The sequence below is a fragment of the Aptenodytes forsteri genome, unplaced genomic scaffold (assembly GCF_000699145.1).
Source record: "Aptenodytes forsteri isolate BGI_AS27 unplaced genomic scaffold, ASM69914v1 Scaffold47, whole genome shotgun sequence".
Lineage (NCBI taxonomy): Eukaryota > Metazoa > Chordata > Aves > Sphenisciformes > Spheniscidae > Aptenodytes > Aptenodytes forsteri.
In genome coordinates, this window is record NW_008794731.1 from 1,028,508 (window position 1) to 1,042,111 (window position 13,604).

The 13,604-nt window shown below is 37.4% G+C and overlaps 1 protein-coding gene across 2 annotated transcripts in view; it reads right to left on the bottom strand.

Moving 5' to 3' along the window:
- ARFGAP1 (ADP ribosylation factor GTPase activating protein 1) overlaps positions 1-12,763 on the bottom strand; it is an 18,235-nt gene extending 5,472 nt beyond the window's left edge. Inside the window, exons 1-8 of one of the 2 annotated variants that reach the window (XM_009273903.1) lie at positions 12,700-12,763; positions 11,670-11,779; positions 9,915-10,086; positions 8,592-8,692; positions 7,740-7,826; positions 6,962-7,058; positions 4,259-4,315; positions 3,197-3,229 (exon numbers count right to left, since the gene is read on the bottom strand). In XM_009273903.1, the coding sequence (XP_009272178.1) occupies positions 3,197-3,229; positions 4,259-4,315; positions 6,962-7,058; positions 7,740-7,826; positions 8,592-8,692; positions 9,915-10,086; positions 11,670-11,779; positions 12,700-12,759 (717 nt within the window). In that variant the 5' untranslated portion in view covers positions 12,760-12,763. Of the gene's footprint in view, positions 1-3,196; positions 3,230-4,258; positions 4,316-6,961; positions 7,059-7,739; positions 7,830-8,591; positions 8,693-9,914; positions 10,087-11,669; positions 11,780-12,699 lie in introns of both variants that reach the window. The other variant, XM_009273902.2, reaches the window with a different exon arrangement.
- Between the last annotated feature and the right edge of the window lie 841 nt (positions 12,764-13,604).

A 13,604-nucleotide genomic window follows, 5' to 3' on the forward strand; every position in this document is an offset into this window, starting at 1 on the left:
AAAAAAAAAACAAAAAAACACAGCCAACATCTTCTGCAGGCTAATTTCACAGCAGTATCTCCAAAGACACATGAAGCCTTAAACTTTGACTCATACAAGCAGAATGAGCTGAAAAGCACACACAGTACAGTGCTGCAGAAAACATTAAAAGAAAATAAATTAAAAACAGATGCACATGGCAATAGGTTGCTGGAGATGCCCAGAGCCCAAGCAAAGTCTGACCTTGCACTGAAAGCAGAAGGAATAGGCTAGAAGATGGGCCCCTTTCTAATGCCTGCAGCTGGATATTTGGAAGAACTGACCTCATCCACCTTTATTTTTCCTTACTAATGGAATTACTTGTAGAATTAGATCTTTTTGGCCAATTTTTCACCAATTCTTCTGTCCTGAAGTGCTGCAATTGTCATCTATTAATAACAGCCCAATTGTTTCTAAGCAATACACAAGAGGCAAAGCTGTGACAGAAGATTTTTGTAATCTTTTTTACAGCTCCAGGTTTGCAGGGGGAGAAAACAACGAACTTCAGAAATCTATTGCAATCCAGAACAAGTACAAGGATATTGTACTTCAGAGGCATCTTACAAAAATGTAAGCCCACAGTATAAGCCACAAAATTACTTTCATAAGACAATATTGACACGGACAAGAAGGTTTGCACATGTTTCATTTGAAATCATTCCTTTCCCTACTACCAGAATAAGCCTTTGATTGATTTAAACTATTCTTCAGAATTGCCATATTATACTGATTACCTTCTGAATCAGCCCAATTAATCCAAAAGGGCCAATTTCCTTGTGAGACAAACATTATTCCTAAACATTAGCAGAGTCTAATGAAGTTTCATTTCCTAAGGGTTTATATCTTATCGCTAACATTAGTTGGGGTGTGAGCCTTCATTCATATTCTTCCTGGGGATGGAGCACCTTGAGCATCTTTCCTCCACAAATTCCCAGGTGTCTTAAGAAGCCTTTCCCTTAGCCACAGCACTACTAGGATCTCCCCTCTACCCAACCACCATTATCTCCAATACTTCTACTCCTTACCAGTTCAAAGGTTATTTGAGAAGACAAAGGCAAAAGGTAACCCCATTTTCACCTAGTAAGAAATGTGAATGCAAATCACAGAAGGCTTGTTTCCATTGGAAGTGGGGCTAGAAAGTGTTTAAGAAAATGAGAAAGGGGATTTTTCATCTTTGAAAAATCCTTCAGAGTCTATTAAACCTGGCAAACTGTTTATGTTCTAGAAAAGACTGTAATACACTAACAGTTCAGGTATCCTAAGTGAAGTCATTACTAGAATCAGGAAGAATTCTTATATTATCCCATTTACTCAACCACGTAATTTTGTAAATATGGAAAGGGAAGATTTAGGTACAATTGTGTTTCTGTCTGAATCGCTTCTTCATCTTTACTATTGCTGAATTTAGGATAGCATCCTAACCACCATTACAAACGCTACATAATGGGGCATTTATTAAAGAGTCTGCCTTCAAACAACACCCCAGGGTAGTTCTTGGTATACTGCATTCCTGGATCACACATGCAAACGGAAATCCTGAAGTCATCTGTGTTTATGAAGAGCGTGGACAAAAGTACAGCATGTTTTCTGAGAGTGCAGAGTTTGGATATCTCTATCCAGTTTAACCTATTTTAAATAGGTTTGAAGAAACATTACCATATGAAACACACAACATTATTCTAAACAGATTTGACTTAAGGCAAAAGAAGAAAAGACAGCTCAAGAGCAAATGCACGTATTCAGCACGAACAGCGACAAGGAGTCCATGCACAAGAATATATGTGAGGGCGTTACCGGCTCTGGCTGCTGCTTGTAGCCCCAAAACTTTACCCAGACAGCAAAAGAGAAAGAGCAAGGAAGGTAGAAGCAGCTTTTAGCAAAAAATTGGCAGCATTTTTTCAGGCAAGTTAAGTAGCAAGAACCTTTTCCAACTTTAACATCTACTGACAAGACAAACAGTGAATACGTTTGGTCACTGGACACCAAATATACTTTTAAACAATATATTACATCAAAAAGATGTTAAATCTGTTCTACAGAGCAAAAGATCAGATGTTTCAGGAACAAAATTTAAGCTTCAGTAACACAGCTTAGACTCTGGAGCACCATGCTGCTGTGGTCCTTGTCAGTAGATGTGATGAGCTTTTACACTTAATATTATATTTACATTTGCTGATAATACTAAAGAAAGAACACTTTTCTAAAAGGGAAACTGCCGGAAGGAGTGAAAGAGGAAGACTTGTAGAAGACTTAAGTTTTTCTTACGTAAGCTAAGCAGGAAATACTTTAAAGCTTCTAAGTATCAAGTTTGAGTGCTTTAACAAGGTATTTTTGTTGCAAAACATGCACAAGTTTGGCTTGCTATTTGGAGTATTAATATCCTACTGCTTACATCCATTTGAACACCAACACCTGCAGTTTCTCATTTGTTTTGAGCAACAGCATCCTATGCGTATCAGAAAGCATGCCAGGCTAATGCTATACATACAAGAGTTATAGTTCAAAGTAAACTCCCTATATCATCCATTAATGGATGTAAGCCCTCTCTCACGCAGAACTTTGGCACATTAAGAATCCTATTCTTTTACACATTTTTACATTTGAATTTAAAACTTCTCCATACAAACAGATCTTGCTTATGTCAGAGCTCTGTGTAATTCAGGTCTGACTGTCTCTGTTTTAGCCCTAGTTTGAAAGAGGAAATGCTTTTGTAATTGCTACTTTTTTAAATTCATGCAAGCAAGTTAATTTAATAACAATATTAAGCAGTTCACATTTGTAATATCTTATTAGGCTCTAGCAATGGAAAGATGACTTGCATTATATTATATCACCAAGAAAACTACTTCAAGATAGACCATGTTTAAGGTTCACAAAAATAAAATAAGGCTATTTTAAGTCTGCAAGCATGAATTAAAGCATTTCATTCTACTGCCTCTCCAATACACCCAACAGTTATACACAGCAGAGTATCACTGTTTCTTTCTTGCCTAATTTGATCACCGGTGTTGATTGCAATCCCCACAGAAATAAAAGCTAGAACCTAAAAATTACTGTGCGCTATAAAGGATAAACACACTGGTCTGCTGGTGATCAAGTCTAAATCAACTGGTGCAGACAAATACATAACATTTAAAGCAAATTACAGTCAATAAGACAGAACTAAATCTATAATCACCTTTTGACTTGCTTGAGATCCAAATCTGGTAGCCTGTGAAAAGAAGCAAATACATTCAAGTTTAAAAGTCAAAGGCTTTATTCTGAGTAAACACACATATTTAGAAATGTTGCATGATCCTCTCTAAGATGAATGGACCATTGCCAGAATTTCACAGTGAACAGAGAATATCTGTATCACCGCCTCTGGTATCCCAGATTGCTCTGGCAAAGCATCGGTCTTTCTCAACTTAAAACAGGGGGAAAAAAAAGGGTCTTCAATATAGACTAGACCTTGGTGGGCCAATGTGGATGAGTATCAATATTTCTGTCTCTCGTAATGTCACCCAAAGTATTTTTCTTAAGAAGTAACTGTTATGCTCATAAAAGTCTGGAAGAATACTAAGCAAAACTGAAAAAAGTTGTAATGCACTATTTTCACAAAAAAACATTTAATCTCTTTCCACCATCATCTACTTAAAATGTAATAGATTTTTTTAATTCCTCTGGTTTCAGTCTACAGTTAGTTGAATGACTGCCACCTCAGCGTGCAAATTTGCAGAACATGCAGAGCGTGAAGACAATGCCTCCGTTTTTCCCAAAGCATCCCTCTGGGCACAACCTCTGCCCAACAAGCTTTCTACTTAAACTGACAAAAATGCTGTAGTTAGAGAGAAGTCAAAGGAAGGGGAAAAAAAAAACCAAAACCATCAGCAATTTGTAACTTGGTATTGAATTCCTGCTGAAGAATGCAATTTGGCCTTACTTGGCATAGACCAAAATTTCTGCTTTATAAATAAAAATTTGTGTTTATCAAAGGAGTATAAAAATGGCAGTTGAGTTCTGTTTTGATGCTTACATCCAGTGGAGAAATTTACAAAAATGTCCATCCAGAAACATGAGAAATAGTTACGGCAGAGATCTGCATTCAATATGCATCTATTTTATATACCATAGGCAAAGATGCACAAAGAGCAGAGTTTAGTTTGTCTTGGTAATACTTTTAAAGATACATCCCTATTAGAACACTAACCAAATCTCTGAGTTTACAAGAATTACACTGAAATACATTTTGTTTACTTACACCCTCTTTAGCAGCTGAGGCGATCTTGCTTGCTCCAGTCGTAAAACTGCTCCATCCCTTTAGAGAAAGTGAGAATGTCGTAAGCTAGGTGTGAATAATAATAGCAAATAACCAAGTGTTCACTATTACATGTTAAATTAAGTCAAAATGTTCTCCAGTATAGCTTGTCCTGTAGTCAATAAGAATTACTTGCTAGTAAGAGCAAAAATTATAGTCTCTCACTTAACCGTAATATAGCGATGAACTTCCATTATTTGTGTCAAAACAGCTGCAATTTGAACAAATCTGAGTGCTCCCGATGTTATTCTACTAAAAACAGCTACATGAAAAAAATTCCTCCCCCCCTCAAGGAAAGTAAGAGAACAAAAAAAGACATTAAAACCTTAGTAAAGAGAGGCTGGCTCCTCAACAAGCAAGCACCAGATGGAAAAAAAACAAGGAGCAGCTAAAATGTATGCCTGGAAAAAGCTGAAGAGAAATTAAGAATCAGTGCTCAAAAACATGAGGCAGCAACTCATAAAATGCCCATTCAGCAATTTTCCATTTCATAATAAAGCTTCAAACTGCTTGTTTTCTGCAAATTTTATCTTTAGAAACGAAAGAAACAAAGCTTTATTTTGACTCATTGGTTCTTGGAAGATCTGAAAACCATTGGCCATTTCTTAAAAAACTTTTCTGTAACAAATCAGAAAAGGTTTCCTCTAACCACTGATTGTCAGATACTGATTAAGAAACCAGCTAAAATAAAGTGGAGCAGGAGAGTGATTCTAATGATTTTTTTTTTTTTTTAACAAAATCATTAAAAATGACTTCTCAACTGTTTAGATGTCCATTCCCGTTAGTAACTCATTCATCCAGAATCAGCCCAGTAAAACAAGTGGAAAAAACCCCACCATACTTGAATGGGTAAAAAACAGAAATAAACTTTAACATGTCTGTGGTTCTCCTTGTATATAATAACGAATGAAGAAACAGATGTAAGGGTAATTTTTTTCTTTGCAGATCATCACCACCTAATTTTAAGCTGCATTGCAGAATCTTTGAGACATGGTGCTACAAATGCAAGGTTAATATCCATGTCTACCACTGCCTTTTATCAATTTGATTTCCATCAAAGTGTGAATGTTTTGTTTAAAGCGTGGATGTTTTGGTAACGTATTACCTTTTGGGTAGATTTCCATACAAAGGCCGTAAATAGTAGAATCTTTTCTCATTACCCCTTCTATTTAATTTGACTACGCCACATATTTAGGTTGAGGGAACATCTTTCAAAAAAAGCAGCAAAAAATATTTTTTGCCTATCCTTTTGAAGTCTCTTCATTAATTGTCTTTCTTGTCCTATGCTGACACACTAAAACATGTCACTATTTGCACAAAAGGCTGTGTCTCGTAATTTTTATGTTAAGCAAAGTCTCAAGGGACTCAAGACAAACCTAAACTGCAATCTGTTCTTTACAGAATGAGTTGGATAGTGTAGTCTGTGTGAATTCTACAGAAAGTGCTCCTTCTGATATGTAACAGCAGAAAATAAAGTATATACATAAATACGGCATGTGTGGGGAAAAACGATCATACACAGTGGAAAGAAAGTTGGTTTCCTCTCTAAGATGAATATGCATGCAAACATTGTCTCACTATAATAAATGACATAATTGCACTGTAGTGTGTATCTGTGGTCACAAGGGGGCATTTTAATCATAAGTTTCAATGAGATCATGTATTCAAATAATGGTTGACAGTAACTTGGACAATACAGTATCATCTCTCCTTTGCTGTCTTAGCACATCTGCAATACTTTATAGATGCGGTTTCCACTTTGAACTCTCTGGCCTACAATCTTATGACATACCTAGCAAATATTCAGCAGACTTATACTAAGCACCCTGTGGAATCACCTGGAATACTGTTCAAAGGCTCAGGCATTACCTTTTCCTATTATGTTCTAGTGAAATTATTACAATTTTTAAAACAAACAACGGAACCTGGTGTGGATATTTAGACCGATGATATGATGAGGCTCTACAGAAGACTACTGGCCACTAACCCAGAAAACCTTACTGTATTTCAGAGTGACTCTGAATCCCAAATATTGTTCAGCACTGTTACTTTGCAGCCTATCAAAGCACCAATATGTTCCTGACTGCTTCCGACTTGATTCCCATTTTCCTTCAACAATGCATCTCTCACTATCTCTACTCTAATCACGACAACTGTTCAGCCATATGCTGTTCTCTCTTCACACTCTGTCACAAGTATTTCAAATGTTTTCATTGCTGCTCAGGGCTTCTGGCACCCATGTACACACACATTTCAGTTGTATTAACCATATTAGGTATGTTCAGTGGAAAACATTTAGAGCGTTACCAGCCTAACTGCTATGCCCAACAGGTAATTACTTTTTGTTTTTTTCTCCAGGCCCTGTTGAGTATTAGTTCTTAATCCATTGCTATATCCTCACTTCCTTATTTCCATGAGCTGATACCAGACATAATTCCTAAGTTTTGCTCAAGTTTCTCCCTTAGTTTTGCCTTTTAAAGTCCACCAGTATCTTCTTCACTCTTTGAGAATACAACCAATACTCTACATCTCTCTATCTTCTTGCAGTCTTTAGTTCCTCTTCTCTGTTGATATTCTCCCATAACAGGAGATAAAATAGAAGAAAATAGTAATTCAGGTCACAGAAAGCTTCAAGCATTTCCTTACCGAGTACAATGAAGACATAGCATTATTCAGGAAGTCATCCTCTTTTTTCGGAGGGTTTACTGTGTTTCCAAACCCCACGTAGCGATTCTCTTGGCCACTACCAAAAGAAAATTAAAAAATAGTATCTGTATTAGCCTGCATTCATTAAAACCATTAAACAAAAACTGAAAAGCGTGAAAGAAGGACAATTGTTTAACAGACTTTCAAATACACCTGGGAAAAAGAGTCCTAAAGCACCTAGCACCCAAAATACAAAACCACTCACTTCATAAAGACATAACATCAACAAGGATCCATTGGGGAATCCTTGCAAATTAAAGTGTCCCCTATGCAAGCTAATGCGGTGTTAATGGTTCTCCAGGTTTAACAGATCACTGGTATCAGAAGTCTGAGTAAATCCTAATAAAGTGATGCATGAAAATGGGAAAAGGAAAGAAAGAACAGTGTTAGCTTTATAAATACCCCTGTTTAACTCAAATCGCTGCAAGATACTACATAACACTAAAAACTCCCTAGTTTGGAGCCCACCACAGGAACATTTTGAGTTACAAGCTCTTTCTTCAATGCTATTCAAACATTTTTGTTATACAAATGCATTGAGAGGCACTTTCCTTCCTCTTACCCTTTATCATATATTATCGACATATTTTTAATAGTGAACAAGATGTAACTGTTAACTAGTGAATCAGCATCACAGTTGTGTAGCTGTAGTATAACATCTGAGTCTTCGTTATGCTAGAGGGCCAGGCACTCAAAAAGTTAATAAATATTGCATTACCCTTGGTAGGAGCTGACATCATCATTTAACCAGTCTTCAAAAGCCTTGTCAGAAGAGGCAGTTGTATTCTGAGATTGTCCAGCAGAACTACTGAAATGAAAGATTTAAGAATCAAACTGCGTAAAGCAAAAACCACTAGCTCAGCAGCGCAGCTTGACATATATCATAATAATACAGGTGCAAAATTGATTATTTCTTTCGTCTATCAAGTAGGGAACTCTAATGCAACCACTAAAAGCCACTGGAGTGTTGAATGAATAAAGCAACAGTAGACCCACAGACAATGCTACTCCGACTACAGCTAGCTCCTGAACTTGCTGGATGACGGCCAGGCATGAAGCACTTGTTTGCTTGATTTACAACTGCTTTTTCAGTTAACTTGATTCTTCAGTGCAAAGAATAACAAACACTACATGCAAAAGCAGAAAAACAAAACTGCTGCTGTCCAGCTTCAATGCTCCCGTTAGTAATTAGCACCATAAGGAAAAAGTCTGTTTCTTCTCCCTGGCATTCAATCACGAACTGGAAGAGCCACTGCAGTTAAGGCAAGGCTGTGACACACTACGTGTGACTGACACAATGACTAGTCTCAGGTGCATTACAAGTCCAGATAAAAACAGCATGGCTTGTCCTCTGCTCTCACTCACTTGTCTCTGCCACATTTTAAGGTTCAGGTGGAAGAGGTGGGAATTATTACAGGAATTAAAGCCCTGCTACCTCATATTCCTTAACTTCAGCAAAAGAAATGCTTGTTCAGACAACACCATCGACAGCATAAAACCAGCAGACAGTCAAACATCAGGTTTTGACCCTGCTGTAGCTATATCAACATTAGGTAACAAGAATACATACCGATGAGTGGAAGAAAGAGACATTTTAGGCTGAGGTGGGGTCCAGTTCCTGGCAGGAGAAGTTTCAATGGACCACTCCTTGCCTTCAGCTACTGTAGCTACCTAGAAGAGGTAGGAAAATAATCAAGAATGCTAGGTCAAAGTTTTCATGCAAGTGATACACTGGTCCTATAAAGGACAAGTCATTTTTCCAATTTGCTGCCAGCTGCATAGATCAATTAATTTGTTTTCACAAGAAAACAATTTTTTTTCTGAATCTCAGGCTAGTAATGTTGAGCTGAACACTGATTTTATTTCAGGCAACCGATTTTAGGCAACTTCTTCAAACAGGCAAATTAGGTTTGAAGAGGAAAGACTAGATTAATCAAGAGATGTAAGCACTAATCACAGAATAGTGGAGGAATAGAAAGAGATAGATTTATACTCTAGCATAGAGCGACTAAAGCACATACATAGAATTTCAATGTTCTCTCTGCCTCCTTCAAACAAAGGACCTGAACTTCATCTCTTCACCCCATACCGCTCCTCCAATCCAAGTCATAACTTCAACAAGTTCATATAAAATTTCCAAAGGCCTTGCCACAGAAACTCTATAGTTCCCCATTTCACACACTAAGAGGCCTACAGCACAGAACTTACGAATTCTTTGCTTTCATCAAGATACTCCTCTTTAGCCAACCATCTGCTATTCCTAGCAACTTCTAAAGATGCAAAGAGACAACACACACAACAAACTTCAATTCTGCATGGATGTCCCAGTGAGCACAGAATGTACCTTCTTACCACTTCCGTGGCAGGGTCAGCATAAAAAAATACAGTATCTTTGTAAGTCTCCAAATTCAGAAGTTCAAGTTGTTTGTCATTTCATTTTGGAAATTCCAAACCTCCACGAAATGATAATGCCATTACAAATACTGATTTATTTGTTTATAGGCCTGCCAGTGTTTGGCAAATTAATTTACCATTTTGTTACTACATACACAAAAGATTTATCAACAATCACTTCGGATAAAACTGTACTGCTGAAGTAGTAAACTGTCTACTGTGGATTGGGACAGTTCCACTGACTAACTAGTTGCAACAAATTGCAGTGGTGAAAATCTGAGCCACCTCAGCTAAATGCAGAAAAGAAAGTTTCTAAAGAAAATTCTTACCAGAGTTGGGAAGAAGCACTCTAAGACACATCCCTTTCAAGAACCATTGCAGAGGTTCAAAAGGTTGCTACTTTCCCTCCCCCCCCATCCCCTTCAAAAGCAAGTGCTTACGAAGTACTTTGATATTTTCAGATAGTAGGGGATGAGGACACATACACAATAGAACTTACCTGATCTCTAAAAAGAGCTGCAGCTTTGCTGTTGTACTTCTCTTGCATTGACCAGCAGGGATCATAGTCATCTTGAGACTCCAAGAACTCTCGAAATTTGCTATTACCTCCAGCCTTCATTTTCTCCAGCTCAATATCCTTCCACTTGTCCATGGTTACAGAACGTACAAAACTGAAAAGCGGTTTTTAAAAAAAATTAAAATCACAGTTTGTTATAATTTCCTGTATATCAGCAGGGACAAAAAAAAAACCCAAACTTATTACAACCTATCTCAAAAGTTGGGAGTGTAAACATGTTAAAGAACACTCTCCAAGTATAGAAAGATAGATCATCATAAGGTGGTGGTCAGATCCTCACTGAAATAAGCTAAAATCATGCCATTTATCAGCACTTAAAGGAGACAGTCAACAGAAGGCAAGTGACAGAAAAAGCAGCTTTCTTCAAGTCCAGAAATTAATCTAACCCACTATATAAAAGAAACTTTTCCCACACTTCTTCACTCCGCAATTTTCTTTTCCTATTTTCACCGTTACGCTTAAGTGACCTGCGAGGACACCTCTTGTCCCACTCCATGCTTCTGCTCATAACGACCATCAAGTACTGACAGCTCAACTGTTTAAAATAGCCTACCCTATAACCTGACCCCATCCCAGGGCATTTATGACTGCAGTTAGCATCTCAACTCTGCTTTGAGCCATAAATTCTTGCTACTGCTCATTAAACTATATTAAAAAAAAACAACACACCAACAAAACAAACAAACCCAAAACCCACAAAAAACCCAAACAGTTGCCCTGTTGTTAAATACAAGGTCACCGGGGGGGGAAAAAGTGACACATCATCCTCAAGAAGGCTCTTTAAAACTTGTATCTTGACCGATTTCTTTCTTTTTGTCCCTAAAGAAATACCCTTCATCATATCCTCATCTCAGTAATTTCATTTTTTCTTTCATGTAACATATGTAATAGTTCCAAACTCTCATTTCCTATGCAATTTCTACTCGCTAATGAGCTTCAAATCACCCCTTGAAAAGCAAAGCACGTACTTCTGAATGGCCTCCTTGCTTTGGTGATTTCCCTCCTGGACTCCCTTTCTCATTTGAGTAACTATCCCATGCTCTGCCCCTATTATACATATACACACTGTGAGTCTCCGGAACACATAGCAATTTTTATTCCACAGATTCTCATCTCAGGTGAGCATGTTTCTTGGAAAAAACGAAAACTATCATTAAAAAAAAAAAAAATCTCCTGAACAGAATACTGAGCATGTTTCTTGGAAAAAACAAAAACTGTCATTTAAAAAAAAAAAAAAAATCTCCTGAACAGAATAAAACTGTTTTATACACTACAGAAACATTCTGTAAGCATACTGTGACTTTTTTTGCTCAACTCTCAAGCTGCTTTAGCGCTATTTCAGTTGTAATTGATAAAGATTATACGAGATTAAAAGAATAGAGTACAAGGACTAGTGCAGTATTACCAAACACCACCACACAACCTCACGACGTAGCTAGAGACATTACTTTCTAGAGCTGGGCATAACATAGCTGCACTGGTGCAGCACACGCCCCAACTAATTACAGACAAGGCACAGAGAGTAAAGCTCACTTTGAAGAGAAGCATGAAGCAAAACTGCCAGTGAAATGTTGATTTGAGACATTCTATACCCTTCCGAAACAATACATTCTGTTCACAGCCATAATGCACCCTGAGGTAACCCAACTTAGTCCATCGTCTGCTTGAAAGGCTGACCTGAGGTGAACTCCCAAGCCTCGGTGTTTTCCTGAGCACTCAAGACAGATCCAAATTCCATAGGTCACACTCACCCACTGTGGGTTAAATGCACCACATTCAAAACAGACCTGTGAGAGAAAAACAATTATCTCTAACACTCAGTCATCACTTGTCCATGTGAAGTTTTCACAGTACAGCTCAAAAAGTCAAATCATGACAACGTTACACGCAGAAAATAATTTCAGAAGGGAGAGTTCTTAGCGTTTGGAAACATCTTCCCTGACAGCATAAGCTTCCTTCAAATATTTATTTATGCTGCATGGAAATACCCATTAATGTGCCTGACTTGGATTCTAAAAATTACTGTACCGACTACCAAAAACCAGTGAGGTAATACAGATGAGCGAGTTGAAATTAACGAGCAAAGAATTCAACTTGTTTTCATCTCCAGATTGTTTTGAAGGAGGAGGAAGTAACCAAACTGAATTCTTGAAGTTTCCTTGGCAAAATAAAGATGCAACATTTAAAGTCAGGAACATTTATTCAGTCATACTACAGCTTGGCAGTAAATGATAGCAGATCTGAACAGAGGTTTTTCTTAAAAATAGCTTTATTGCTCATACAGTGCAACAACTTAAGTTCTTATGATTGGAATCACCACTCGAGGTTTAATGCATTGATATAAATAAAGCTGAACCTGTCCATGGGCTGTCACATTTAAGGTAGCATAAAATCAAGCTACTTGAAATAGACCATTTTAATTAAGCTGTCCCCAAGACATCACTTGTTCAACAGACTCCAGGGGTTACAGCATTACTAGATCTTCTGAAAGACTTGTGCCAAATATGCAGCAATGTATTATAATACATATATGAATAAAAGTTACTGGTACTAACACAAATATGAGATATCCAAATGTGTATGTTACCACTAGTTAGCCGTACTAATGCTATAAAGATGATAGCTGTAGTAGACCGCAACATACATCTGGAGTAGGTAAAAAGAAAATTCAATGCTACAAAACTAAAGAAGATTATAATTTTCTCACATTGTTCTCATCTTGTGCTCTGACTTCCTTGAGAACTTTCCTTGTTCTTGGACTTGCCATGATTCTACAAAGGGAGAAAAGGAAACATAAAAAACCAAGTCATGCTCAAGGATTTGATATTGGTAAGATGTTCAGTACCTTACAAGCACATCTCTATGAAAAAGAGCTTGCAATCTAAACCACTGAATCACAACCAATTGCAGGGGCAGGGGGGAACCAAACAAAACACCAAAAAAACCCCCACAACTTTACTTTTCCATTTACTTTGCCCATTTTGGGGGATATAGTCATCTTCATTCATTCATTGGACAGGTGTAATTCAGCCACAGCTGAAAAGGGGGCGAGGGGTGATGAACATGGAAACTCTTCTATGGCATATGTTGTATCAAAACAGACTCTTACTTGCTGCTGCTCCCAGACCCATCCGCTGCCCCTTCTGAAAGCACGTTATAATCATGCATGATTACACGGGATCACATGCATACAACTAAACAGACCTAAGCAAAAAACAGCAGAAACTCTTACACTTAAGACTGCCGAACACATTGCTAAAAGAGCGCTTTACTAGAAGATACAAAAAAATCGTGATTTTTCAGAAGTATTGAGTTTGCTTATCAATTGAATTCTAAGAAAATGAGACAATTACTGGGACCTTTTACACAAAATAGAATTCTAATTCCAACAGTCATGTCTCGCTGGCAGACCACATCATCTTACTCTAATTTCTACGAATCATGAAACACAGCAGCACAGAGCAGCATCAAGCTACAGATAAAATTCACATTAAGAAAAAAAAAAATGTGACTCACACACAGCCTGGAAAAACTGAAAGTACATGAAACACTCATGATTAAAAGAAATACAGTGTAGGGTGCAGCATAAGACTGCAATTTAGATAAAAAATG